The following is a 27,436-nucleotide window of genomic DNA, read 5'->3' as shown; positions in this document are numbered from 1 at the left end:
ACATCAATTTTTCCCCAAAGTGCAAGAGAATGGTCCACCGAGCCATCTGGCACAGGCTGAGCTGGGGGAGACCCCGAGGTGGGAGGAAAAGCATCCAGGTTCAGCCTGAGGATGAGCAGGAGCCTGGGCTCATGGCACACTCAGACCATGGGGACATGCAGCTCTGGGCTGGTCACCGTCCTCCCACCATGTCCAGCCAGCCTGGAGGGGAAGGGGTTGTGCTGAGCTATGTCTGCACCCCTTTGACCCCCCCAGATCTCCCCATGCCCTTCAGCAGAAGGGAGCCAGCCAGGCCCCCCCTCACCTCGACCTCAGGGAAAGCCGAGCACGGCCAAGCTTCACCCCACTTCCCTCCCGGTGTGGGAGTCTCCCCCAGGGGAGGCCGCTGGCCCAAGGCTCGCAGCCCCTCACCCCGGGTCACTCCCATTAGGTAAAGGAGCAGCTCGTCCTGGCGGGGGTATCTCCCTCTCGCGCTTTCCTTGTATTGTACGGGCCTGGGTCATCGAGGAAATCTTACAGGTCCTTCTGCTGCCGAGTGGTCACGGGGGAAGCCCGGCCCCCTTCCCCCCATTGTCAGCGGCCGGGCCGTATCCTCGCTCCGAGCCCCGGCCCCTAAAAATAGCTCTTTGTCAGGCGATTGTTCCGACACCTTCGTGGCCGCATTGACGTGGGCCGGAGCGGGAGAGCGGTGGGGTAGGTGGAGGGGAAGGGCTGGAGGTCCCCCCTGGGAGCACTCGGAGGATTTGCCGCTGATAAGGGCCCCTGTTGTGGGGAAATGGGCTCCCGGCGCGAGGCACGGTGCCGAAGGCCTTCCCGAGCCGCTGCTGCCTGCTGGTCACCTCTGCCCCAGCTGCCCCAGCCTGCTGCCAGCCCCACACCGCTCTGGGGCACCAAGCAGGGGAAGGGTCTCCCCAGGGCTTGGGGGGGATGGAGCCCTCCCAAGACCCCAGCTCAATCCTGCAGTGTGGGGTCAAGCCCTGACCCACCCAAGCCGGCTCCCTTGTGTCCAGCCCTGTTCACCCCCAAACCAGCTCCACGGGGTCAAGCCCTGTTCCCCCCACACCAGCTCTCTGGGGTCAAGCCCTGTTACCCCAAACTGTCTCCCTGGGGTGTCCCTGTCCTGTTCACCCCATTGGGGCCAGGGCAGGCAGGAGCAGCCCTGAGGGAGTGGGCATGTTGGTGTATGGGATGGCCACATTTTGGAGGGTTCAAGGTTGTCCCTGCAGCACTGTTCCTGACCTGAGCATGTGCAGGCATTCCCTGCAGTGAGACCTTTTCCCAGCCCCTCTCAGAGCCCCATGTCCAGCCACGGTGCCTGTTTGATTGAGTGTGGGCCCTGCCGTGGGATCCCAGGGAGGCAGCACCACTGCAGGGCTTGTGCTGGGAAAGGGGCTGTGCAATGGAGACATCCTGGGACAGCCCCTCCCTTGTCATCCCCTGCCACCCACTGCCAGCTGAAGGTGATGACCCCCCCGGGCCCTCTCCTGCCCAGCCACCCCAGCTGCAGAAATAGGATTTTATTTCCCATGAAGAGGTTTGGATTAAAATAACCTCCTGGCCCAGATCCCTTTTTTCTGATGTGGCTGGAGATGTTTGCCCGCAGCCCTGCTGGGTATCCAAGCCTTGACCCTCCAGGCTGCTGTCCCCATGGTGGGGACATGCCTGTCCTCTGCCTGCCCTTCAGGGACGTGTCCCTCTCCCATCCATGCCTGGCCTTACTGACTCAGAGCCTCTGGCCCTGCTCACCTGCTGCCCACAGGCCGAGCTGAGCCCCCAGGGCCGCTGGCCATGGGGCAGGGCACGGGGCCAGCCCTGCTCTGATTACCCCCAGCGTTTTTTCCTTTTTCTTCCTTAATTTACTGAGGGCTAAATCCAAATATTACAACTTCCCCTCCGCGCCGCTGGTTACGCAGGCGGCCCCGGCCGGGCATTGTCTTATTGTTTGCAGAGGGAAGCTCCAGCGGGAGATTAACCTGGCGTTCACCCCGCGCCACGGCCTCACACCCTGTCCCTGCTGCGGGGCCCGTGTCCCCAGGGAGCCCACCTGGCACGAGGTCCCAGCAGGGAGAGCAGCTCCGAGGGCTCCTGTGCATGGGGGGGACGTGGCGGGGTGGTGGCAGCCCTGCAGCAGTGCCCACTGCACCCCTGGGACGTGTGAGACCTTGGGGCTGTGCATCCCTTGTGGTGGGGAGGACCTGGCAGGTGTCTTGGGGGTCTCAGGCAGACCCTTGGCCCATTTTCTTCCCAGGGATTCTTGCAGGATGCTGGAGGGTCAGTACAGTCTGTGTCTGCTGGCACAGGGAAGCTGGGACTGCCCAGCACCCCCACCTGGAGGATCATCGTGCTGCCCCTTGGTCGTCCCATCCCATCCCATCCCATCCCATCCCATCCCATCCCATCCCATCCCATCCCATCCCACCCCATCCCTCCATGATCCTTCTCTCCACCCTGCCCTGGGCAGCAGAGATGTGTCACCCTGTCCTCACTCAGTGCCATCTGGACCTTGGGAGTCCCTTCTCAGTCCTTTGCCCCCAGATCTGACAGGGCTCAGAGTGACCTGTGACACTCAGTTGATGGCTGTCACTGTCACAGGGAGGATTCCCCAAGCAACAAGCAACTGAGCTTTGCTCCAGGAAACACTGGGGGCTTTATCAGGAGCCTCCACTCTGGGGGAAGCCCAGGGAGGGTCAGGCAGCACCCAAAGGTGTTGCCAAAGGACAAGGAATGAGTGGGGCTGAATCCTGGCCCCAAAACGTGTCTTTGTGTCCTCTGTCCCTGTCTGGCTCCTCTTGCTCTGCTGACTCAGACTCAGACATGGTTTGACTCCCCAGCCCCATCCTGGGGGCGGTGGGTCAGGGTTAGCAGCGCTGCCCACGGGCTGCAGGCTCTGCCTGACGCCTGTGCCCTCTGTCCTCCCACACCCCACGGCCAGACTGACCCTCCTGTGTCCCTGCTTGCCTATGGATCCCTTCCCAGCAGCACAGCAGCACCAGGGGCTCTCAGCTCCTGGCCCCTGTCACTGGGGGTGAGCCCCAGGCTGACCCCTGCCCACAGCTCCTGCCAGACCAGACCCAGCCTCATCCGTCCCACCACAGGGCAGCTCCCGGCACCCGCGGGTGCAGCCCTGCTGCATTCCAGCCTGGCTGGCCAGCCTGCGGGGAGGCTGAAATATTTGGGAGGGGAGTGGAGAAGGGAAAGGGGAAAAAAATAATAAAATAAAAATCTATAAAAAGAAAGTTTAAAAACACAAGTTAAAAAAAAAAATAAAAATACCAGGCGCGGAGTGCAGCTGCGGTTCTGGTTCCAGTTCCCAGGTGATGTCAGGCCTGGAGCCTCTCCAGCCCTGGCCCCTCAGAGACGGTCTTTGTGGGTTCAGCACTGAGTGTTTTTCCTTCCTGAGACTCGGGGACACCTTCCTGTCTCAGAGAAAGCAGCCAAGAGCCTTTCCAAGGGTGTCTGCACGCAGGAAGGGGAGAGGATGGGAGGGGAGTGTGGCTGGGCTCGGCCGGGGCTGCCGGGGAGCCGGCGGTGGCCACAGCACTCACCCCTCACGGGGCAAAGGGGCACCCGGCTCCCATCGGCCCGGCAACTCTGAGTCACTGCTTCCCCTCTCGTGGTGCTGGGAGGGGCTGGAATGTACTGGGACCCACAGGCTTGTCACTGGGACACGCTGGGAGCAGTGGCCCCAGTGCTGGGACATGCTGGGATCCATAGCCTCAGCTATCGGTGGGATGTGCTGGAATCCACAGCCCCAGCACTGGATGTGTTTGGGTGCCCAACCTCTGGACCAGCACATGCTGGGACCCAGGGCTGTTACACTGGAGCTTGTCCTGGGGTCACTGTGCCATCCTTGGCACTGGGGTGTGGTGACATCCCTGGCCCTAGCACTGGGACATGCTGGATCCCGCAGCCTCGGCACTGGGATGTACTGGGATGCATTGCCTTTATACTGGAGCTTTCTAGGGCCCCAGTCTCTGGCACTGGGACATACTGGATGCACAGCTCCTGTGCAGGGATTCACTGGGGCTCATGGTCTTCATATTGGAGCTCGCTGAGGCTCCAATTGCTGGCACTGGGACATCCTGGAACACTGGTGCTCAGCCCTGGGACATACTGGGACCTCTACGCTCACTGCTGGGACCTGCTGTGCCTCCAGCACTGGGACCACCAGCCCTTGCTGACCCCCTGGGGGCTCCAGAGCTGCTACTTCATGAGCACAGTCCCTTTTATGTGCGGGTCGGGTTGTTTGCAGAGCACAGCATCCCCCACGGCCCCTGCCCCCCGATAAACCCGGGGGCAGGGTCTCTGTGTCCCGGGCTGTTTGGAGAATCTCACGGCTGTTTATTGGGGTCTGGGACACATTAGCCACGCTGAGAACAAACCTCTCCCACCCACCCCGGTCCCTGCTTGGGACCAGCTCTCACAGCTGCACCGCGCTGTCAGCTCCATAAATCAAACCCGGGGGAGGGAGCCCGGGGCAGGCTCACCTCGGTGAGCCGGGGGCCAAGAGGTGCTGTGGGCTCTCAACAGAGCCCCTGCCTGGGCCAGGCTCCAGTGGGACCCCCAGCGTGCTCCCCCTGCTCCATGCTGGCTCCAGGACCTAGGGAGACAGGGCAGCTCCAGTTCTGCAGCCCTTGGGGGAGCCCCCAGCTGCCCCATCCACAGCTGCCTCTGCTCCGTGGGACACGGCGGCCCCTGGGAGCCGCCAGCCCCAGCACTGCACCATTCCCAGGCTCAGCTATCTGCACTGGCCAGCCAGTCCAGCCCCTCAAACAGAATCCCATGTGGGGATCTGGCCTGGGAACCCCCCATGTCCCCATCTGACCCCGTGCAGAAGCTGCTGCTGCCTGCAGCCCCACTGTGCAAGGCTCTGCATGCTCATCGTGGTGGCAGTGGCAATCACAGTGGGGACAGTCATTGTGCTGGTGGCAGCAGTGGTGATGGTAGCAGTGACATCGTGCCAGTCATGATGTACCAGGTGGAGGGCAGGGCACCAAAGCAGTTACACCAACCCTGACCCACCACTTGGGCACTCATGGCTGCAGCACGGGGCTGGCACTGCCATCCCCATCCCATGGCACGGCACTGACCCCCTTGGGACTTCTGCAGCCTTTGTGGGGCTAAAGCTGTCATCAGGGCCTGGGGACACAGGGACAGCTCACCCAGGGGTGTTACCCATGTGGGTAGGGCTGAGATGATCACACTGGTTCCAGCAGCACAGAGCAGCAGTGCAGGGCTGGGGCTCCAGAGCCATCTTGGGGACCCCACCTCACCCCACACGGGGGTGACAGGCAGGCACTGGCCCATCAGAAAAATAAGGCTTTATTTTCCAAGCGGCTGCACGTGCACAACCAGCACCCCCAGGGCCACCGTCCCCTCGGAGCGCCTCGACGCCGGCCGCACACCGGCCCCTTCCAGTCCAGCCCCGGGGCACGGGGACCCCTCCCCGGGCCTGCCCCGCGTGGGCAGCCTCGGCCACGGGCGCGTCCTCCCGCCCCCCTGGCGGCCCCAGGGCCAGTGTCGGTGTGGGGCCCGCCTGGGCTCGGCCGCTGCCACCTCAGGGGAGCAGCTCCCTCCCTCCCCGCTGCGGTCTCTGGGCTGGCGTGCGCGGGCTCCGTCTGCCTCCGCCGCTGTGTCAGGTGGGCGCTGCCGGAGCCCGGCTCATCTCCGCGACACTCGCAGGGGCGTCACCCCTCGCACCTTCAGGCAGTTGCCCCCGAGGTCCCTCCGACTGCCCTGCGGAGAGAGGAGGAGGGAGAGCTGCACGTACTGTGGGGTGTCTGGGTGGGGGCGCCCCGCTCCTGCCCGCTGCCCACCACACCGACCCCTCCGTGGGGACCCACTGTGAGATGGCTCAGTCCTGGGGTGGCTCTGTGCTGCCTGGAGTGGGCAGACAGACAGATGGGGCTACGCCTGACAAGTGGTGGAGTGTGTGGCTGAGGTGGGTGCTGTGGTGGAGCCCTTCAAGGTGGGTCCCCCTTGGCCTTGTCACCCTGCAGGACACAGCCCCCATGGCCGCTCAGCACCGCAGGGCTCAGAGCTGTGGCAAGAGCCAGTAGCACCCCAGGACAGACACACAGCCCTAGACAGAGCCACAGCCCTGACAGACAGAGTCCAAACTGGGATGGGGAGACTCAGCTCTACCTTGCAGTTTATGAAAAGAACATCAGCCCAGTACTGCCCAGTGTAACCCAGCACAGACTAGCATGGTCCAGATTTAGCCCAGAACATTCCAGTATAACTCAGCACGGATCAGCAGAGCCCAACAGAGCCCAGTTCCAACCCAGCCTATTTCCAGCCTTGCACAGCCAAGCATGGTCCAGTACAGCCCATTTCCAGGCCATTTCCAGCACAGCACAACCCATTTCCAGCCCTGCCCATTTCCAGCCCTGTACAGCCCCTTTCCAATCTCAGGGCTGGGATGCAGAGTCAGATCCCAACCCAGCTCTCCCATTGCCCTCCAGCAGGAGCTTCCCAGCCCCAGTGCCTCCACAGGGTGCCCTGGGGATCCAGCACTGTGCCAGACCCCTGGATCCTGCCCCAGGAAGCAGCTCAGGGGATCCCAGCTCTGCCAGGGACCAGGGCTGCAGGACCCCAGGAGGGCTGGAGAGGCTGCTGAGGGGGCAGCAGGAGCAGGGCAGCAATTAAAAATGGAGCAGCAAAACGTGAAAAAGCTCTGAGGGCTGGAGTGTGACCCATGGCTGTACTGCTTGGGGTCACACATGGGACAGGGGACAGCAGCAAGTACAGCAGCCCCTGCTCACAGCCCTGCCAAGGGATGTCCAAGAGGTCGGGCAGCTTCCAGCCCCTCACCCTGCACCCCAATCCTGCACAGATGTTTCTGGGTCAAGCACATGGCATGGGCAGCAGTGTGGGCTCACCACAGCAAAGGTGTCCCTTGAGCCACAGGGTGCTGGGGGGAATCAGCTGGGTGACAGGACAGGACAGGGGTGCTCTGCCATGGCCCAGCTCAGCCGTGTGGGAGCTGTGCCAGTGCTGCCAGCAGACCCTGCATGGGAACACTGGATGGGGAACTCTGGGTCCCCTCGGGGGTGTCTGCTGGGCTCTTCCCGTCCTCATCACATCAGGGAGCTGCTGGAGCAGCCCTGCTGCAGTGCTGGTGGGCTGGCAGGGCTGGGTATGGAGATGGGGATGGGGATGAGGATGGAGAAGAGGTCAGCCAGCGAACTCAATCCCCCCTGGGACAACCAGTGCTGCCAGCTCTGGGGTGACTGTTTAACCCCTGAGACCTCCCAGCCCGGATGGACGTGGGGGAGCAGCCCAGCCCTCTGACGTGAGCAGGAGCTGTAGGCGTGTGGCTACGAGCAGGATTTGGCCAGGAGCAGCCAAAACCTCCAGTGGGAGCTGGAGCCAGAAGCTGTGGTTCTCACTGAGCCATGCCAAGTCTCCTGCCCCACTCAGCCCAGACAGGGTCTGCTGCCCCCCATCCCCTGGGCACATGCTGAGCCTCCTGCCCCACTCAGCCCAGACAGGGGAGGAATAATCCTAACCCATCCCGGAGCCCCGCTCACCCCTTTCCGCTGGTTGCTGAGGCAGAAGGTGCAGATGCTGCGGGGCTGTTTGCTGTCCAGGTCGCCCTTGGCGCCATAGATGGCACTGAAACAGGGCTGCCCGTCCTCGCAGCCCTCGCCCAGCAGCAGCACGTTGGCCAGGTGGGAGATGTAGCTGGAGGCCAGGCGGAGCGTCTCGATCTTGGACAGCTTGCGATCCACGGGCTCGGTGGGGATGAGGGTCCGCAGGGCGGTGAAGGCCGTGTTGACGCTCTGGGTCCGGTCCCGCTCCCGCGCGTTCGCCGCCTGCCTCTGCTTCACCATCACCATGGGGCCCGGCTTCCGCGGCAGCTTGCGGCGAGCCTCGGCGCCCTCGCAGCAGCCGAACGACTGGTCCGACGTGTCGCTCTCGCTGCGGTTCTCCTCGTCCTCCGAGAGCATGCTGAGGTCGGGGTAGAGCACGCGGGCGGCCACGGGGCGCAGCATGGTGAAGGCCATGTCGGGGCGCCCGCCCGCACCCCCGGCCCCGCTGCGGGCACCCCCCGGGCTGCGGGGAGCCTTCCCCCGCCGGCACAGCTGCGACGGCGGCTCCGGGCGCCTTCCCGGGGCTGCTCCGCCGCGGCTGAGCTGGGCTGGGACGGCTGTCTGCAGGGGGAATCGGGATTTATACGGCCGGGGAGGGGCTGGCTCCGGAGCCCACCCCCAGCCGGCCCCCCGAGCTCCGGCCAGCGTCCTCACCCCAGCCCTGGCTCTGGCCGCCGGCCTGGCCCCGCTCCGGCACGCTGGCCTGGCTGCGGGCACTTGACCCCGGGTCATGCCCGCGGTGTAACTGAGCCGCGGCAGTGCCCGGGGCACTGTCCGACAAGAGCTCCCCGTGCCGTGGCCTCTGGCACCTGCAGAGCAATGTCACACACAGGCAGCGTGTCCCCAGCCCCTGCCTGGCTGTCCCTTGCCAGCCCTGGGTCCCACACAGGGTGGCATGAGAAGAACCTGGGGCACAGGGGCTGGTATGGGGAAGGCATTCAGGACAGGGTGGCACTGGTGCAGTGCCGGGGTGTTTATCAGAGGAATGCCAGAGGGGGGCATGCTGCTGCCCACACCCTGCCATGCCCCCTGGGACAGGGGCTGTGCCCAGGAGGATGCCCGGAGCAGTCAGGGAGCAGCAAGGGCAGGCAGCCCCGCAGAGATGCACTCCTTGCTCCTCTGTTCCGTGCCTGGGAGGTGACAGGGACACACGGAGAGGCAGGGGCAGCACTGCCGGCAGCGCTGCCAGGAGCATTTCCTCCCGCCCAGGAGGAAGGTGTGTGCCGGCAGTGGAAACACGGAGTCTTTTCCTGAGTGGGGAGCGATGAGCTGGCAGCAGCGGGAATCACCGGTGTCCTGGGGAGGGCTGGGGGTGCCCCCGGCCTCACTATCGCTCCTTGTCCTTCCTTGGCACTCAGTACCACAGACTATGGCCCTGCTCCTCCTCACCAGAGGGGTCTGTGCGGGTCCCACTCTGCCCTCAACCCCCAGCCCTCCCAGGAGCAGGCAGGGGGGCAGCCAGCTGAACCGAGCAGGCAGGAGGCTTCCTGCCCGCCTTCCTCCCCTTCCTCCTCCTCTGCGGTACTCCAGGCACGATGAAGGTCAAGCGGCAAAAACACGTGGAGGGCAGGACCTGGCTGCGGGCAGATGGCCCAGGGCTGCTGGGGATGTGGCTGGGAGACCTGGCAGTGCCAGCTGCAGCCCCCACTGCCCAGCAGCTCCACAGCCAGACAGGGATGCTGGGGGAAGTCTTGGAGGCTTGCCAGGGCTGAGAGAGTGGCCATGGGATATCACAAACACCCCAGTGGGCCACGGGATGGGGTGGCATCATGTTCCTCAGTGTTCCCTGGGCAAAAGCAGATTGCAGGACTGCAGCTTGGGGTATGGCTCCTGGGGTCTGGGTCCCTCCATGGGCTCTCCTACTGCTTCCAGGGCTTGTGGCTGCTGGGCCATGACAGGGGCAGCTGTGCTGGCTGGCACAGGAGCCACTTGACTGCCTCCCACCCTGCTGGCTGTGAGCAAACGGCCCCTCTGCCCCCCGCAGGGCACAGGCAGCCCTGGCTGGCGGGACCCCCTGCCCTGTTTTCCTTCACCATTTGTCTGCCTGTGCAGAGCCTGTAAATCACGCAGTGGGGGGCAGAGAGAGGGGCTGGGGGCTGGTGGTCTGGCTGGGGCTGGGGACTTCTGGGGCTGCACCAAGGGCCAGGGGTCCCACTGGAGCAGGGGACATGCAGGGCCACACCAGGGGCTGGGCACGTGCAGGGCTGAGCAAGAGGGCAGGGATCCTCCTGGGGGTGAGGATGGGCAGGGGTCTGCACTGTGGCTGCAGTGGCAGCTCCACCACGCATCAGCCTCCATGAGGGACCCCAACCTTCTCCTGTAGCAGCTGCCCAAGTGCAGAACCCCACAGAAGGGGACGTGCAGCAGTGCCAGGGGCAAAGCTGGGGATGGGCCAGCTTGGCATGGCAGGCAGGGCTCAGGCAGGTGGCTGTACAGAGAGGGGAACCCCCACTCTGCCCCCCTCTCACCCCAGAGCCTTGCTGAGCCATGGCTGGGGGGCCACGGCAGCCCCTGGCCCTGACAGGTGCTAAGACGGATGGCAGGGGCTGTGTACTCAGCTGCACGTCCCACACATGGCCACCAGCTGGCAGGGACAGCCTGGGGGGGTCACCCAGTCCCCACGCCCAGCCAAACTGCCCCAGGGCTTTTCTGGGGGGCATGGCCATGTGTGGGGTGCTGGTGGCCCGTGGAACATAGCAGGGCACAGGCAGGGAAGGAGCAGCAGACAGGAGATGGCTCAGTGTGGGGTGGGGACAGCACGAGTGTGTGCCCATGAGTGTGTGTGGGGGTGTGCAGCTGCACACATCTGTGCATCCCAGCATGCATGGACGTGTGCACAGGGATATGTGTGAGCATGGGGCTGTGTGCACGTGTTTGTGCAGTTGCACATGGCTGTGTGCCTGTGGGTGCCACATAAACCCCAAATGCCACCACCTCCTGCTGCAGTGACACCTCCGTGCTGGCACAGACGTGTGTACGTGTGACCAGATGCTGCAGGCAGAAGGATGGATGGACAGGAGCTGTCATGCCTGGCTGGGAGAGCAGCGGGAGCCATGGGAAGCAGGGAATGCTGTGCAGACTGTGGCTGTGGGGCAGGAGGACGTGTGGCAGCAGCCAGGTTTTCCTGTGCTGCCTGGCAGGCATCTGGTACAGGCCATGAGTCCTTGTGCCCGGGCCCCCCCAGTTCCCCAGCACTGTGGCCTGGGCCCTGACTCAGCTGGGCAGTGCGAGGTGCAGCTGAGGCATCACAAACCTTCTGCCAGGACACGCTGTGGTTTGGCACCACAGCTGACCCAGCCAACTAACCAACCCCCGGGCAGAGAGCAGCACCAGGCAGTGGCTCAGGCATTCACGGGACCCTGCATGGGACACAGAGCCTGGAGGGGACATGGCCTGAGCACGGGGCTGCAGCCCTGACTCCATCCAGCCAGGCATCTCCTGCTTGCTGGGCATCGTGGGGTCAGGGTGCTGGGCACTCTGAGGGCTGGGTTCTGCCTCTGCTGCCAGGGAAATGCCCCTGCCCCCCACACCAGGGAGTGTTTATCTTGGAGGTGATACTTAAGTGTAAGAAAATAAACAGGGAGCAGATGGGGCAGGGGCCAGGGCTGCCCCCGGCCCCGCGGGAACGCTCCAGCCCTGCTGGGAAAACACCACGGCCAGCGAGGCAAATGGATTCCAGACCCAGGGCAGAGCTGGAACATGTGGCCACCAGGACACTGGGCCTGACCCTGCTGAGCCCTGGTGGAGCAGTGCTGGACTGATCCATTCAACTCCACCCCACCCCACCCCATCCCACCCTGTCCTGTCATGTCCCCTCCTATCCCACCACAACCCATCCACACCATCCTGCCCCATCTCATCCCACCCAGTGCCCTGAATCCACAGCCCCTGACCATACCTTGGCTCTGGGGGGTGTCCAGGACTGCCCCCTCTGCCTGTGGCTCTCCAGTTTCAGGGTGCTCAGGCCAGTGAGGCCACAGGCCTGGGAGCTGCCCGATCCCAAATGCACAATCCTGTCCAGCTGGGCACACACAGCATCCGAGTCCAGCTGAGCCCAGGTCTCATCCCAGGGGAGTCTATCCCTGCTCCCCAACACTGGCAGACCAGAGATGGCAAATCGGGGAGCCCCCGGGGCCCCCTGGGTGGGGAGCAGCAGTGAGTGCCATGGGGACTGGGCACTGTGGAACATTTGGGGAACAGGAGAGTTCCCCCATTTTCCTGGATTGGGGCTGTGTCAGAGTGACCTGGTGGGTCCCCAGGCAGTGTGGGAAGCACCAGCCCCCCCTGCCCCCGGGCTGTACCTGAGGGCTGGGGCTGCTGGTCTGGAAGGCATTACACGCCTGTCGCGCGGGGAAGTCTGTCCCAGTTCCGGAGCTGGGACCCCTCCCCACTCAGCCCGGGCTGGGGGGAGCCCACAAAGCTCCTTTGTTCCTGCCCTGGAACGAATGGATTGGAGGCAGCCGGGTCGGCTGTCAGCCGGCGACACCTGAGACCCCGCGGGTCAGGCAGAGGGAAGGGGGACAGGTGGAGCACGGATAGATGGAGGCAATGCAGAGACCCGTTCCTGTGCCAGCCAGGGGCTTGTGGCACCAGCAGCCCCTGCCCACGCCATGCCAGCCCCATGGATGCAGCAGTCAGCCCTGGAGGTGCTCACACAGCACCTCAGACACAGTTCTGGTGCCAGGGAGCTCTGGGAGGGATGTCAGGACACCCTGGGACTGGCACGGACCTTTGGCACTGTGTGCAGGGGATGGCAAGCTGGAAAAGCAGATCCTGCAGCAGGCTTCTCAGAGGGAAGAAGCCTCCATGGCTTGCAGGAAAACGAGCTGCAGGATCTGGGCAGCCTCAGTTCATTCCCACTTTGGAATTCCCAGTTCTGCTGAGCTGCCTCTTATCCAAGGGATGAGGGGCACAAGCCTGGGAGAGTGGGGCAAACAGCTCTCATGTGAGATGCCCAGCAGTGGGGGCACACAGGATATGGGCAGACATCAGTCCCTGCCATGGGACTTCCATTTGGGAGCCCTCTGGAAATGCCCACATTGCCCCAGGAGCTGCCGCAGGAGCTGCTACCTCCTGCCTCCCCCCCCTTCCCCCCCGGCTCTCTAACAAGAGGAAACTTTTTAGCACGCCACAATTCTGAGGAGAAATTTATGGCCCATCAGGGAGCCGCGGGCCAGGGCTGCTCTCGGTGAGTGCTTGCAGGGCTTCCTCCCGGCACACAGCTGCCTTCATGCGGCACATGCAGCTCTGGAATCTCCCTCCCGGCCCTTCCCCTCGCCCAGCGCCCCCAGCCCACCCTGCTCCTCCTCCCCAGCGGGAAACGTGGACGCAGCGGGAAATTGTGCCCTGTCCCATGCCAGAACTGGCAGCTCCTGCCATGCAGAGGAATCAGCCGTGCCCTCCTCTGCCATCCCTAGGGGAACTGGATCCCTTCAGGAAGGAGCGTGGCTGATGGGGCAGAAGCGTCCGGCCGCAGTTCCCATCCTTCTGCTGACTCACGGCGTGCTGAGTGAGTCAGTGGCCTTTCCCCTCCCTGGATGGAGGCTCTCGACTGAAGAGGGATGCTGGGATGCCCAGGGGATGCTCGAGGCGTTTTTCCAGGCTGCACGTGGGGTGAGGACGTGGTGCTTGCATGGCAGGACCACATGAGTCCCCACAGCTGGGCCAGAGCTGACCCTGAATTCAGCTCCATGGCAGAACATTGTCCTGTCACAGCATCCATCCCCCAGCCCAGCATCCATCCCCTCACAGATTATTCATCCCCTTGCAAGGCCTCTGTCCTTGTACTCTGTGCCCACAGGTGCCAGGCCACCATGCTGTGCTATGTTGGGCCACTGCATCCCTGCTCCCAACCCCAGCACCCTCTAGCACCACACCAAGGAGCTGCGGAAGTTTTGATAATCTTTATTCCAGGTGCAGCAGCGGCTGTCCCCACCACAGGATTTTGGAGATGTCCCCCATGGAGACTGGGACACTGGTGAGCCCAGAGTCACTGAGGGAGGGCTGGGCACTGGCCATGCCAGGTCTCTTCCCTGTGTCCTGATTCTGTCGTGTCCCAGTTCGCCTGTACCCCTTCCCGGTTCAGCTGTGCCCCGAATGAGCTGTGACTCGTCCCAGTTCCAGTGTGCTCCGGTTCCGCCATTCCCGCTTGAGCCATGCCCCGGTTAAACCCATTCCATCCCGGTTCACTATTCCCGGTTGAGCCGTGCCCCGGTTTAGCCTGTTCCATCATGGTTCAGCTATTCCCGATTGCGCCGTGCTCCCGTTTATCCCGCCCAAACCAGTCCATCCCGTCCCGGTTCGTCCCGTCCCGGTTCGTCCCGTCCCGGTTCGCGCGGTGGCTCCGGGCGGCGCAGCGCGGCGCAACAGCGCCACCTGCCGGCCCCGCCGGGCGCCTCCCGGTACCGGCGAGAGCCCGACCCATCCCGGCTGCCGGGACCGGGGACCCTCCGAGTCTGGGGAACCCTGACCCATCCCGGCTGGAGGGACCATGGTGACTCCCCAGGGCTGGGGACGCCGACCACATCCTCATAAAGGGCTCACGGCTCGGAACCAACAGGGATAGAAGGGGCTGCTGGGCATCCTCGGGGTGCTGGGCTAGCGCAGGTGAGGCGTGGAGGAGCCGAGGTAGGTACGGAGGTCGCTGAGGGTGGAGGGGATGATCTTGGCGGGGATGGTCTCCCGGCGGAGTGCCTGGTGGGCAGCATAGCGGTGGCAGCCCCCGAAGGAGTAGAAGTAATCGCCGCCCTCACTGCCTTTGATCCAGAGCACGTCGATGGGGGGCACCCGCTCGGGATCCTCCTGGGAAGGGGAAGAGACATCCAAGAGCAACACACCCCGGCACCCCCATCCCGCCCTGACACCCCCCGACTGTGCCAGGGCTTGGGTGCCGACAGCTCCCCAGCAGCGCCCTCTGAACGGGTGCAGGAGGGGCTGTGCTCACCTGCAGGGTCTCCATCAGGCTCTGCACCTTTCCCGGCTCCAGCTCTGACGGGATGGGCCGGATGAGGACCCGCATGGGCACGTTGTGCACGGCCGAGATGTGCTGGGTGTGGATGCTGCTGTCCTCGGCCTCTGCCATGGCTGTGGCTGCCGGCCGGCCTTGGCTTTCCTCCGTCGTGCTCAGCCGAGCCCTGCGCTCTGCCCCGAGCAGTGCAGCGCCCAGCCGTACCCCTCTACTTCCTCCTTGCCCGGCCATCGTCATCGTCACGGCCTCCGCCCCGGTGTTTTGCAGAGTCACAGTGAAGGGGCAGGACAGAGTTCCGGGCCGGGTGCCAGAGCCGGCTGGCCCGCTGCCTGCTCCGGAGAGCCCGCGGCCAGGGCTGCCCTCGGCTCCTCCCTCCCCTGGGACACCCATGGGCATGCGGCAGCTGAGCCCCCCCCGGTGTGCTGGGGGTCCCTGTCCTGCCCCCTGAGGGTCCCGCCTGGCCGGGCCGGGGCACTGAGGATCATCCTGCAGCTGAGAGCTGGGATGTGCCCCCCACCTGCCTGGCTGTACCAGGAACACGTCCCCAACCCAGAGCCCCCTCCCTGCTGCGCTGACACCTATGGTGTCCCCAGCAAGGAAGATGAGGCATGAAATAACTGCAGAGCTGAGCGGTGATGCTGGGATGCTCCACAGCTGGGCAGGCATGGAAGAACTTCAGCCCTGAGTCTGTAGCCATGATATTTTCTGAAAAATCCTTTCCTTAGGATTTTTCCTCCTGAGAAGCTGAGAGGCCTCAGGAACAAAATGTAAACAATGATTATCTGCTGCTGTGGAATGCAGCAGGTGCATCTGTGATTGGTCTCATAGAGTTGTTTATAATTAATGGCCAATCACGGTGAGCCAGCTTGGACTCTCTGTCCAAAACACAACCCTGTGTTATCATTCTTTCTTTTTCTATTCCTAGCTAGCCTTCTGATTAAATCCTTTCTTCTGTTCTTTTAGTATAGTTTTAATATAATATATTAAAATAATGAATCAAGCCTTCTGAAAAGTCAGATCCTTGTCTCTTCCCTCATCCTCAGACCCCTGTGAACACCAGCACACTGAGTCTTTCTAGGTCATTTCTTCAGACCAGTGCTCCAAACGGGGAGAGGCTCTCGGGAGGATCAGGGTCTCCCACCCCTCTGGCTGCTGCAGGGGACACCCTGAATCCACAGCAGGGACACGATGACAGGGGATGGCTGCTCCCAGTGCCCTCACCCTGGCTCCCTGGTGGCATGGAGGGTCCTCAGCCCCAGAGCTGACTCAGAAGCGTGCAGATGATGGGCAGGGATGGTTTTGTGAGGCTCTGGAATTAGTTTCTTGCAAGGTGAACCTGGCAATGACTTTGTGGGTGAAGGATTGCACTGATGTCACTGGGAGCCCGGGGCTCAGCTAGGTCTGTGCTGACAAGCTGCATGCTAGAAATAATTTGCCTTTCTCCACTGGCACCCACATCTGGGAAAGGATGAGGAGAGAGGGGTGGGGAGCAGGAATGCCAGTCTGCCCCTGCGAGCGGGGGCTCTGCGGGGTTGTCATCACTGGCGAGTTCAAATAAAATGTGCTCACAGAATCCTCCCCGTCCGGGGTGTGTGAGCATCACCGGCGCCCTTCCCGGGCTGCCCGCCGGGCTCCGCGCCGCTGCCGGGATTTCACACGGGATTTACTTCCAGGTCAGCGCCCCGCCGCTCTCACCAGCAGGGTGGCACCGCAACCCCTCCTTGTCACAGCAGGGGCTGTCTGGCTGCTGCCCACCGGCTGAGGGGCTGGCAGGGCCATGTGGGCACCGTGGAATGCTCTGCCAGGACATCACCCCTCTATTTGGGGCAGTTCTGTCCAGGATGCCCCAGCCCAGGACTGGGCACAGGGCACCGTCGATGGGCAGGGTGGCAGCTCGCGTGCCACCACCCGCCACCGCCGACACAAATCCCACAAGACACATGGTTAGTGGCAGAAATCCCTTTTATATCCCTGAATTGCATTACAAGTAATACTGCGGGTGGCCGGATCTCAGTAGACTTGTCATACTGGGGCTGGCGAGTACAAAACCTGGCAGAAAAAATCTATCATGCACGGAAAATTATTGCTGTAGTATCTGCTATTTACAGGAGAGAGGGGCAGCAGCGCAGCGCTCCGAGCCTGCCGGCCTCAGCACACCGCGCCCCGCGGAACGGCGCCGGCATCGCGGGCAAAACCCGGCGGGTGCCTGCGTGGCCAGGGCGATGCTCATCCCCTCCGTGGGGTGCGGATGTGTGGTCACCGTGCCATGGCAGCGAGAGGACCATGACAGGGACATCCCCACTCAACCCGTGACCAACACAGGCACCGAGGCAGCGGGAGGAAGACGGTGCAAGGGAGGAAGACGGCGCAGGAAGACGGTGTGGGGGTGCGCGAGTGCGGCCCCGCGGGTGCCGGGCTGAGTCCCCGAGTGTTGGGGACCGCCACGGGCCGATGGGGCTGTGGCAACTCGCGGCCCGAGGTAGGAAGCGGAGGCGTGGGTCGGGCCCCGCTCCGGGATGCCGTGCGCGGAGCTTGCTCCGGGGCGGGGGCGCTCCGCCGGGAGGTTGCATAGAGTGGCTGGTGTGTCCCCGCTGGGCTGGCGCGGGGCACGGAGCAAAGCAGGAGCCCGTGGAAGCAAGGAAGACAAAAGAGAAGGGCTTTGCCTTTGTGGGTGGCTTGCAGGACATGCAGCCTGAGTTGCCGGGCCAGCTTGCGCCCTCCTGCCTCCGTGCCCGCCGCTCTGGGGGTCCTGTCCCCGTCCGTGTCACCGTGGCTGTGTCCTGGGCACGGCAGTTCTGCTGCAGCTCTGCCACCTCCTGCGAGCCAGCGCTGGCATGGCCCGGCCAGTCTTGACAAATAAATAGTGAAAAGCATAAGTTATAAATAATATAAATAAGAACATTTAAATAGACTCACCCAAACTTTACAGCTACTCTGACCCCCTCCTCCTGAGTGCAGGTGGGGGGCAATGGCGAGGGAGCCGGGAGCCGGCTGGAGAAGGGGCTGGGGACACATGGGGGGTGGTTGGGAGTTTGGGTACTACCTGCCCAGGGCTGGGTCTCCAGCCCAGCTGCCAGCCCAGCCCTTTGCATGGTGAGGGGGCTGCACCTGCCTGGGGGGGCTATTCCCCATCACCGTGGCAGGGGCCAGTTGTGCCTGGCCAAGCTGGGAGCTGGGAGCCGGGAGCCAACGGAGGTCGTGTCCTGTGGATCTCTGCTGGAAGCCCTGGCTCCTCCCTTGGCTCTTCCCCTGACTCCAGGGCTGCGGATTTGCAGTGCCAGGGTGAACGCTGTGCCGCGGGGCAGAGGGGCAGCCGGGTGCCCTCTGTGGTGGGCTGTAGGGACCCGGGGCTTCAAGGTGACTGGCAGCCCTGCCCTCTGTCAGCCTCAGTGGCCATCAGTCCTGCTGAGCTGGCAGGAACACCAGCCCGTGGTCTCATCAAGATTAGGGTCAAGGAGAGGGTTTGCTCCTAGCGGGGAGCAGAAAAGTGTCTTTTCTCCCCCAGGATCCCCCGGGGAGAGAAGCAGCAGCTCTAAATAAATAATAGTAATAAATTAAATAAATAGAGGTGAAAGTCACAAGCTAGGGGAGGAAAGTCTCTCCTGGGTCGGGAAGAGGTCCCCAGGTGAGTCCCCCGCAGAGAGACCTGCCTGGCTGCGGGGGGGCTCTGGGACCCAGGGGAAAGGAGCTGGGTCCCAATGTGGGGGGGACCCCCTTCCCAGGGAGCAGATGGGGAGTGAGTCTGTGGGGATGTGTCCTCCAGACTGAGCACAGCAACAAACCAGCTGGCTGCAGCTGCAGGAGTGCTGGCACAGGGACTGGGATCAGGATGGGGACAGGATGGGTTGCATAGGGGAATAGGGATGGGCACGGGATGAGATGGGAGCGGGGATGGGGGTTGGATAGGAGGATGAGGTTGGGAAAGGGGATGTGCCACAGGGCTCGGGGGGCTAATTCCCTATTGCACAGCTGTGTTCGGAGCCCTTGAAGCAGGCGGACTCGTAGTGCTTGTTGAGGTACGACTTGAGGGCGAAGGTCTTCTCGCACTGCTTGCACTTGTAGTGCTTGAAGGCGGAGTGGGTCTGCATGTGGGCGCGCAGGTTGGAGCGGTCGGCGAAGGCTTTGCCGCAGTGCGAGCAGCCGAAGGGCTTCTCGCCGGTGTGCGAGCGCATGTGGCCCTGCAGCAGCCAGGGCCGGCTGAAGGCTTTGCCGCACACGTCGCACTTGTGCTTGAGGTTGTGGGTGAGGACGTGCATGGCCAGGGCGGGCATGGAGACGTAGGCTTTGCCGCAGGTGGGACATTTCCTCGCCATCTTGCTGTCCAGGCTGCGGTGGGTCTGCTTGTGCCGGCTCAGGTTGGAGGAGGTGGCGTAGGTCTTGCCGCACTCGGGGCAGGAGTGGCGGTGGCTGCCACGGCGCTGGCTCTCGCTGCGCCGGCGCGAGCGCCCGTCCGTGATGAAGAAGGCATCCATGGAATAGCTGTCTGTCACTGCCGCCTCCCCGTTGAAGTAGCGGGCGGAAAAGCTGGACTGGGGGCTCTCGGGGTCGCTGTACTCCTCGTGGCCGGGTGCGTAGGCCGGGTCTGCTGGCGGTGGTGGCAGGCCTTGCTTCTTGTCAGTGTCATAGCCGGCTGGCGCCAGGCAGTGCTGGAGGTACCCTGTGGGGACAACACGGTGGGGTCACTGTCCCTGCAGAGCAGCCACACCAGGGACAGGAAAAAGTCACAAGCTAAAATTTCCCATAGAAGGTGCAGAACCAGGGTTGTCCCCCCACAAACTGGTTCCTGTCCGTGCTGAGCCACTGAGCACCAGAGCTGCATTGTCCTGCCCTGGCTCCTGCCTGCATCTGTCAGCAGGATGGGTCCCATCCCGCAGGGCTGCCTGAGATGGGAACTGGGGATGGAGCTGCGGATGGTCCAGCTGCGCCTGCCCGGGCTGCGGGCAGCCCCCAGGGGCTATTAGCTGCCAGACAGCTGTCGGTGCCGGGAGCTCATTGTTCACCGGGGCCGGTAATGAGCTACGCTCGGTGGGCAGCCGGGATGAGGGGGATGAGGCTGCTCCAGGTTCCCCCTCCTCAGCAAAGGGGCTGGGAAAGCCCCCCACCTCTCTGCTGTCCCCACAGGGCCTATTCCTTGCAGATGGGACAGCACCAGGAGGGCAGCAGCACCGGGTCCCTGGCCTCCTGCCAAACTGAGCGACACACAGCACCCCAGATGTGGAGCCAGGCTCGGGTACCACTCCACTGGCGTCACACGCATGTGACATTGGTGCAAGTCAGCTCATGACTTGCTCCGTATGTGGGTCTCTCAGCCTATGTCAGAGCGGGCACTGCGCTGGCATCCCGGTCCCTCTGAGCTGTCACACAAAGGTCACAGCAGGAGCAGCAGTGCAGCCCCCCTTCCCACCAGGCCAGCAGTCCTGGGGATGTACTGGCATCCCCCAAACTGGTCCCAGCATTCCCCTGCCTTGTGCACACTGGTCCTTGCAAGCTGCTTCAGAGGGCTCATCCCCACTGATAGTGGCAGAGGGGCTATTGGGAGCCTGGGGTCTGCACAGCTGGGCTGACCCATGCACACCGTGGGGCACAGGGACATGCCACCACAGCTGCAGCTGAGCATCCCCTAAATCCACACAGCCCCTGGCAGCACCCACGGACCCCTTGGCAAGCAGTGCTGCCGTTTGTCCCGGGGTGGCCAGGGGTGCCCATTGTGGGGAGGGGGCTGTGGGGCAGAGGCAGAGCCGGGCCCCCCCGTCCCCCGCGCCGTGCTGACAGCGCGGGCTGTGCAGAAAGCGCTCTGCTCAGCAATTTCTCACGCTGCCTCCGAGCATGCAGCAAGGTTATTTCCAGGAGAGCAGCGTCGGCAGCTTCTGCCCAGCTGCAGCACATCCCTCCCCCACCGGCTCCTGGCTGATGGGGGGAGCAGAGGACCCCCAGACCAGACAGGCTTGGTACCCCGGTGCCTGGCAGGGAATGCCCCCCAAGGGCCGGGGAGCACTAGAAAAGGGGGGACAAGCGCCGCAGCGGCTGGGCACTGTTAGCTTGTGCATGGATCAGGCCCATTCCCGCATCCTGCTCCGTTTCCCAACCCACGAGCAGCCAGGACCCCTCATCCAATGCAACAGAGCCCCCGACCCACGGCCAGCCCCTCTGTCTGGGCTGCCCCGTTGTGGGGCTGTGCCAAGCCCGGGGAACTCCGAGCCCACCCCAGCGTTCCCCCGCAGGAGGACGGGATTCCAAGGACCACGGGCACCCCAAGTCCAGCCTTTTGCACCCCTCCCGCTGCTGGGGTCCCCCCCAGTCTCCCCCCCGCTCCCCGTGTCCCGGACGGCGCCGGCCCCCCCGCGCTCCCAGGGGGGCTCGGGGCACCGCTGCGAACAATGAAACCTCCGGCACGGCGAGGCTGCCGCCCCCCGCCGCCCCCCGCCGCCCCCGCAGACCGCTTGCTCCTCACCCCCCCAACTTGCCGTGGGAAGGAGCCCACCCCGGTGTCCCACGGGCGGGGGGCACTCGGGGCTGCCCACGGGGCTGATGCTGTCACGCAGGGGATGTTTCCCCAAGGACCAACTTCGGCAGCGGCCGGTGGCCCCGGGGACAAGGCGACAGCGAGGGATGACACACCCCAGCCCGCACCCCTCGCCCGCCCGCGGGACACAACGCGGGGACCCCTCCCCGTCCTGCCCCGCGTCCCCCCGTGTCCCGCTCCCGGTGCCCCGCCGGGCGCACAGACAATAGAGGCGGGGGGGCCCCTCCGGACCCCCGGCCCCGCACTCACCATCGCCGGCGGCGGGGCCGGGCAGCGTGTAGGGGGGCTCCAGGGGGGCGTAGGGGGGCGCAGGGGCCCCGGCGGCCGGGAACGCCTCCGCTTTCAGCTTCTTCACCAGGAAGGAGCGGGGCATGGCGGGGCCGGGCAGCGCTGGACACCTCCGGTACCGGCACCGCCACCGGCCCCGGCCCCCGCACCGGCGCCGGCCCCCCCCCGCCCCGGCCCCGGCGCTCGGCCCCGGCGGTGCGCACGGAGAGGCGCGGGGAGGCGAGTGCGAGGGGCGGGGAGGCGGCAGGGCGGCGAGGAGGAGGAGGAGGAGGAGGAAGAGAAGGAGGTGGGGAAGAGGGGGGAGGAGGAGGAGGAGGAGGAAGGCAGGCGGTCGGGGGGGGGAGGGGGCCGCTTCGCCCGGCCGCGCCCGGAGCCCCCCCAGAGCCCCCCGAGCCGCCGGTAGCGCGGGGTGCCCCTGGCATCACGGCACTGTGGGGTCCCTGGTCCCTCCCCCTGGTTCCTCCCCCCACCCCCAACCACGGACAATGGGGACACAGGGGGACGGGGGAGACGGGAGGGGGGGGGCACATGCCTCTGCCTCCCACCGCCTTTGTCTCCCTGCCGTCAGTCCCCGGGGCCAGGGAAGGACGGGTCTGCCGGGCGGGAGTCCTCATCCCCATCCCTGTCCCCTGCCCCATTCCTGTCCCCTGTCCCTTGTCTTGTCTCCATCCCTGTCCCTGTTCCTGCTTCTTGTCCCTTTCTCCTTTCCTTGTCCTTGCTCCCTGTTCCCGGTTCCCATTCCCATCCATCTTCCCTGCTCTCATCTCTGTCCACAGACCCTTTCCACTGACCCCTTTCTCTTTCCCTTCTCTTTCCCCTGTACCTTCTTCTCTGTCCTCAACCCTTTCCCCTCTTCCCTGCTCTCATCTCTGTCCCACCTCTCTCTTGTCCCCATCCCTGTTCGCTTTTCCCATCCCTCTTTTCCCACCTTCTCTCCCCTTCCCCTGTCCCTGTCCCAGTCCCAGTCCCCAGGAAGCACCGTGACCTTCGCAGCCACAACAATAGCCGGGCTCGTGGCAGTTCATTGTTCCCGGCCAGAGCCCCCACTCCTGCTCCCCCCTCGTCTCACTGGAGCCCCCACTCGCGCTCCCCCTCCTCTCTGCGCTCCGCTGCAGGCAGCTGCTGCTCCGGGGCTGCCTCTCCTGCAGTGGTGCCAGCTGAAGGCCGACTTGTGCCATCTGAGGGACAGTGGGTGACACGGGGACCTGGCAGGCAGCTGGCTGTGCTCTCTCTGAGCCTTGTGCAATGCCCAGAGTGTTGCAGCACTTAATAAGGATGGTCCCTCTGCTGTCACCGCAGGCAGAGTGCTGGCATGGCTGGCACGGGGCAGCCCTGGGCACACCAGCCCCTTTGGCCAGGGATGTGGCACTGGGTTTGGGGATCAAAAGCAGCATCCTCACAGGCAGCACCACGGGCCTGCCTGCTCACAGCCATGTCTGCTCCTTCAGTTGTGCCTAGAGCCACATCTGGAGTCTGCATCGCAGTGCCCCTGCTCACTGCTTTGTGTGGTACTGCACAGCCCAGGGCATCCCACAGCATCCCACAGGATCCTGTAGCCCAGGGCACCTCACAGCCCACATCCTAGAGCATCCCACAGACCACAGCATCCCACAGCATCTGATATCCCACAGTATCCTACAGCATCTGATATCCCACAGCATCCTACAGCATCTGACAGCATTCCACAGCTGAGTGCATCCCATAGCTCACAGCACCCCCCATCCCAAAGCATCCCATATCCACAGCACCCCATACATCCCACAGGATCCCAGGGCTGCTCCCCACGTGGGCTGGGATCTCTCCCCTTGCTCCCGCTGCCCTTGGCCAGGGACTGCCGGCAGCACCACGAGTCCCATCTGTCCCTGCAGCGCTGCCCTGACGTCAAGGCTCTGCCAAGTTCAAGGTCACCTCTCCCGCAGGGCTGCGGCCCCGAGGGGACATCGCCTGCCTGCCGGGCTGCTCGCGGCGTCCCCCGCACACAGCCCGGGCTCCCGGCCTCTCCCTGCTCCCTGATTTATCTATCCGTGCGTGTGCCTGCTCTCTCCTGGAAGGCACGCTTGCAGAACGGGCATTACTTACGCCCTAGTTGGGCCTGCCTGCCCGCTGCCCGCCCGCTGCCCGCCCGCTGCCTGCTGCCTGCCTGCCCGCTGCCCTGGGATTTTGTCTCTCTCCAGGCTGCGGTGTAATAAGGGAGGTAATTAAGTGTAAAAGGCAGGAGGAGGGAGGGCTGGGAGGGGGGAGCAGCCCCGGCTCCTTTCGGAGGCAGGGGACTGCGATAATGTATGGTAATAACCGCAGCCAGCCCTGCCGAGCTGATAGCGCTGACGGCAGCGCCTGGGCCCCCCCAAACCTGCCCCCGCCACTGTGGGGAGGGGGAGCAGCGCCAGAAGAAAGGCTCAGCCTTCCTCCACCGGGTTTGTGCCTTCCTGAGCAGCTGTATGGAAATAATTCCCATCGGAGGCAATTGTTTCCCCGACAAGAGGGAGGGGGCTGCGGGGGTACTGTGGGTGAGGGGTTTTGGGGGCTCCCAAGGGCAGGATCATCCTCTTGAGGGGCAGGAGGAGAGAGGTCAGGTGCCTACTCCAGCTCCCAGTCTACCCACAAGGGACATATCCTGCTACTGGAATGAGACAAGCTGCCCCGTGCTGCCCCCACATCTCCCACTGGTCCTCAGCTCCCCCATCCTCCTTGGATCCTGGACACGGGCTCCGGGGTCAGCCAGGATCTGCCCGAGGATGCCCACTAGTGCCAGGAGGCAGAGCCCCCGCCCCTGCCCTCCCTGCTGCCTCAGCTGCAGGACCCCCCCAGTGCCAGCCTGGGGGGCTGCTGGCCATTAGGAATTCCAGTCTCGTTCCTCCCAGAGGCGTCCGGGTCGCAGCCGGAGCCCCGAGGTGGCTCCAATCCGTGCCGTGGTGCTGCCGCCGGCGCAGGGAGCAGATGCCAGACAAAGGGCCGGGGACAAAGGCCCGGCTGCCTCGTGCCCCGGGGAAGGGGCGCAGGCGCGTGCAGGGCACGGGCGCTGTCCCAGCCCGGGGCTGCGCTGCCCTGACCTCCCGTGCCCGCCACGTCCCAGTGCCACCCTGCTGGCAGGGCTGGGGCACAGCGAGGTACCAGGTGGGCCAGCCCTGGCACCGGTGCTGTGCCAGCCCTGCCATGGGCACCCTGCCTGCACTGCTCCGGTGCGAGGCTCTGCTGCGGCTCCCCTCCAGCTCTGCCCATCTCAAGGTGCAGCGGGGCTGAAATGGGGTGCAGGGGGGCACAGGGCTATGGGGATGGGAACACAGCAGAGGGTGGCAAATATCACACGTTGCTTCAGTCCCACCGTGCCTCAGTTTCCCCAGCTGCTATTGGGGGTCTTGTGAATGTTTCGTGTTGCCCCACCATCCCCCTCCCCATGGCCGCCTTTGTCCCCAGTCCCCCCAGCTGGCTGCAAACCCCCTGTCTGGGGGCAGCTGCCACAGCACAGGGCCAGGAACGCCACCGGTGCAGCTGGGGCTGTGCCCACCCACAGAGTCCAGGGGGGCTTTTGGGCACGATGCCAAACGGTGCCAGACCCCCCAGGGGAAGGGGCTGGGCATGGCCCCAGTTGAGAGGTACCAAGGTGGGGTGCACTGGCACAGACAGCCCCCTCAGCATGGGGGGTGCAGGCAGCAGGGAGGCAGAGGGCTGAATAAAATAAAGCAAAACACCTTCTATTGTTTTCACAGGATGGGAACACCCCGTGGCCCGGCTGGGAACAAAGCCCTGGAGATGCTGCGCCCTGGCAGAGTCCATCAGGGAACTGTGTCTGCAGCCGTCCTGGTCCCAGCGCTGCTTCCCAGCCAGCCAGCCTTGCTGGTTCTGGGAGCTCATGCTGGCAAGAGCAGCGGTCTTGGAGCGTCCACCCCACTCATGCTGGGCACGGCAGGTTGCAGTAGTCAGCAGATTTGAAAAGGCCATAGACGTTGACAAGGGGGAACATGAGCAGCGCCCCCAGGAGGGAGCCCAGCTGCTCCAGCACCCCGTACCACACCAGCGCGCTGCGGCTGCGGCTCCGCAGGATCACCCCGGCCATCACCTTCATGTAGGAGAGCGTCCCCGTGAACAGCACCCAGGAGAGGACCTGGTGGCACAGGTGGAAAAGTGGTCAGGGCCAGGGGTTTCCCACTGTGGGGACACCATGGTGAGGTCAGGTCCAGGTGTGGTGTCAAAGACCTCCCTGAGTGAGAGGGGGACGCTGTGACTTACGATGATGACATCGCCCCAATGGGACTGCTGGAGGAGCGGGCAGGGACTCATCACTGCAATGGCCATGTTGTAGGCACCAAAGCCTGTCCCTGCCATAGTGAGGAGGACCATCAGGGTCAGGGACCTGCAAGGGACATGTGAGTGTCACTGGAGAGCACTACCTTTCCCTGGTGAGCAGCACAGACATGCAGCACATTCCGGCTCCTTGTATCTCAGTTAAAGACATAGATGCAGCTATTAGCTTTATACTGCTTCTACTTATCCTCCACACAGAAATGCTGCAGCTCCATTTCTTGAAGTTTGATATAAAAGATAAGCACTGAGAAGATGCATGAAAGGAAAGAGGCTCCATCTTCCTTTCCTGAGGTGTCTGTGATGCCAGGGCATGGTCACCCCACAGGCCCTCTCCCAGCCTACACTCCCAACCCTTGCAAAGTAGGGGCCCCTCTTGGGGCAGAAGCCCCTGCAGGGTGTGCACCCTGCTGCAACCCCCAGGGTCCTGCAACTCACCTGCTGGGCAGGAACATGGCCACGATGCAGGCCAGGGGGTTGGCCATGGAGCTGAGCGTGGCTGCCAGGTGGTAGGTGGTGTGCCCGTAGGGGAGGCAGGAGTAGGACTGCACGGATGGCAGGACCCCGTTTGTCAGGGCGCTCACCCAGGCGATGAGGAGGTAGATGAGGGTGAGCTGGGTTAGGGAGTAGGAGACCTTCTGCGGCAGGATGTCCCCAGGTCCCTTGGGATCCTTTGGGCATGAGCAGCCTCTGCTGAGGTGCGAGTCAGCTCCCTCATCAAGGATCTGGTCAAATGAGCTCAGCACAATATGGCTGGGAAAGAGGTGCTGCTGGGAGAGCTCCCACACCTTGGGCTGCCGGGTGAGGAAGAAGAAGGCCAGCAAGCAGGTCAGCATCATCGCAGTCATGAGCAGGAAAAAGATGAGGGTGGAGAAGTTGGGTGGGAGGTAGTGTGTCTCCAGATGGAAGATGGTGCTCTCCACGGTCTCGTTGCCAGTAGTTCTGTTGACTTCGTAGCTGACATTGGTGCAGGTGGAGATACCAGAGCCCTGGCCCAGGGCAATGAGAGAAGGGATCAGCCCACTTAGCCCTTCACCTATGAAGAAGGTGTTCGTGTACTGGGGCTGCAGCTGCATCATGAAGGGCAGGAAGGTGACAGAGGAGGTGCAGTCCACCAGGGCCAGGAAGAAGGTAAGGATTAGGAAGGAGATGCTGTGGGATGTCCCAGCAATGATGGACGTGTGGTTCCAGAGGAAAGCCAGGAGCAAGCAGGCCATGACACCCACGGACACGATCACATAGATGACAGCCACCTCCTTCAGCAAGCCAGGCCGAAAGCGATTCATGAGGGTGACGAAGAGTGGTCCCACGTTGGCCATCTGGATGATGATGGTGATGTAGGAGGGGAGGTACCACTGCTCCGGCAGCACCGTCACCAGCAGTGGCACCTCCACCCACAGCCCGTTGATGGCCACCCAGGAGCCCATGCCGAAGGCACAGGCCAGAAGGTGGGTGAGCAGTGCCATGGCTCAGGGCTGGGTGCCTGGGCCTGCGAGTGACGCTGCTGTGCTGTGGGGAGAGACTTTGATGAGTGCTGAGGAGAGATCTGACCCTTTCAGATCCTGGCCCTGTCCTCCCATGACCGCTGCCTGCGTTGGCAGAACAGCTTCCCTCTACGTGCCGTGGGGGTGTGGGGCACACAGCCCAGCCCAGCCCCCTTTGCCCTCTGCGGGCCCTGTGGACCCCTCTGCCCCATTGAAGTGATGACACTGTGTCCTCCTGCCCTGGGTGTGGATCCTGATGAGCTTCACCTGGTCTCATCCC

General features: G+C 63.8%; 4 protein-coding genes across 4 annotated transcripts; all 4 read right to left on the bottom strand.

Moving 5' to 3' along the window:
- Nucleotides 1–5,661: 5,661 nt before the first annotated feature.
- TCF15 (transcription factor 15) lies at nt 5,662–8,009 on the bottom strand. The gene is made up of 2 exons (XM_058036429.1): nt 7,533–8,009; nt 5,662–5,736 (listed from the first exon to the last, which is right to left on the bottom strand). The coding sequence occupies exons 1-2, from the start codon at nt 8,007–8,009 to the stop codon at nt 5,662–5,664; spliced, it is 552 nt and encodes a 183-aa protein (XP_057892412.1).
- Nucleotides 8,010–13,885: 5,876 nt separating this feature from the next.
- Nucleotides 13,886–16,745, bottom strand: SRXN1 (sulfiredoxin 1). The gene is made up of 3 exons (XM_058036563.1): nt 16,669–16,745; nt 14,539–15,019; nt 13,886–14,396 (listed from the first exon to the last, which is right to left on the bottom strand). The coding sequence occupies exons 1-3, from the start codon at nt 16,743–16,745 to the stop codon at nt 14,193–14,195; spliced, it is 762 nt and encodes a 253-aa protein (XP_057892546.1). The 3' UTR covers nt 13,886–14,192.
- Nucleotides 16,520–21,508, bottom strand: SCRT2 (scratch family transcriptional repressor 2). The gene is made up of 2 exons (XM_058036252.1): nt 21,335–21,508; nt 16,520–19,219 (listed from the first exon to the last, which is right to left on the bottom strand). Exons 1-2 carry the CDS (start codon nt 21,456–21,458, stop codon nt 18,513–18,515), a joined length of 831 nt encoding a protein of 276 aa, XP_057892235.1. The 5' UTR covers nt 21,459–21,508; the 3' UTR covers nt 16,520–18,512.
- Nucleotides 21,509–25,262: 3,754 nt separating this feature from the next.
- SLC52A3 (solute carrier family 52 member 3) lies at nt 25,263–27,138 on the bottom strand. The gene is made up of 3 exons (XM_058036386.1): nt 26,111–27,138; nt 25,601–25,724; nt 25,263–25,475 (listed from the first exon to the last, which is right to left on the bottom strand). Exons 1-3 carry the CDS (start codon nt 27,136–27,138, stop codon nt 25,263–25,265), a joined length of 1,365 nt encoding a protein of 454 aa, XP_057892369.1.
- Nucleotides 27,139–27,436: the final 298 nt, after the last annotated feature.

This window comes from Melospiza georgiana, chromosome 17 (genome assembly GCF_028018845.1).
Source record: "Melospiza georgiana isolate bMelGeo1 chromosome 17, bMelGeo1.pri, whole genome shotgun sequence".
NCBI classification, from domain to species: domain Eukaryota; kingdom Metazoa; phylum Chordata; class Aves; order Passeriformes; family Passerellidae; genus Melospiza; species Melospiza georgiana.
The sequence above is the reverse complement of the archived record's forward strand: the minus strand, read 5'-3'. Positions and strand labels throughout refer to the sequence as shown.

Coding starts and splice junctions, on each gene's coding strand:
- SRXN1 (XM_058036563.1), bottom strand. CDS start 16,745: ATGCCGGCGCCGTTCCGCGGGGCGCGGTGTGCTGAGGCCGGCAGGCTC. Junction 15,020..16,668: donor CGCTGCTGCCCCTCTCTCCT/GTAAATAGCAGA, acceptor CGGCCCGGCCAG/GCGGGACCCTCAGGGGGCAG. Junction 14,397..14,538: donor GCCTGATGGAGACCCTGCAG/GTGAGCACAGCC, acceptor TCCCCTTCCCAG/GAGGATCCCGAGCGGGTGCC.
- SCRT2 (XM_058036252.1), bottom strand. CDS start 21,458: ATGCCCCGCTCCTTCCTGGTGAAGAAGCTGAAAGCGGAGGCGTTCCCG. Junction 19,220..21,334: donor CGGCCCCGCCGCCGGCGATG/GTGAGTGCGGGG, acceptor TTGTCCCCACAG/GGTACCTCCAGCACTGCCTG.
- TCF15 (XM_058036429.1), bottom strand. CDS start 8,009: ATGGCCTTCACCATGCTGCGCCCCGTGGCCGCCCGCGTGCTCTACCCC. Junction 5,737..7,532: donor TCAGCAACCAGCGGAAAGGG/GTGAGCGGGGCT, acceptor CTCTCTCCGCAG/GGCAGTCGGAGGGACCTCGG.
- SLC52A3 (XM_058036386.1), bottom strand. CDS start 27,138: ATGGCACTGCTCACCCACCTTCTGGCCTGTGCCTTCGGCATGGGCTCC. Junction 25,725..26,110: donor GCCATGTTCCTGCCCAGCAG/GTGAGTTGCAGG, acceptor TGTCCCTTGCAG/GTCCCTGACCCTGATGGTCC. Junction 25,476..25,600: donor ATTGGGGCGATGTCATCATC/GTAAGTCACAGC, acceptor CTGTGCCACCAG/GTCCTCTCCTGGGTGCTGTT.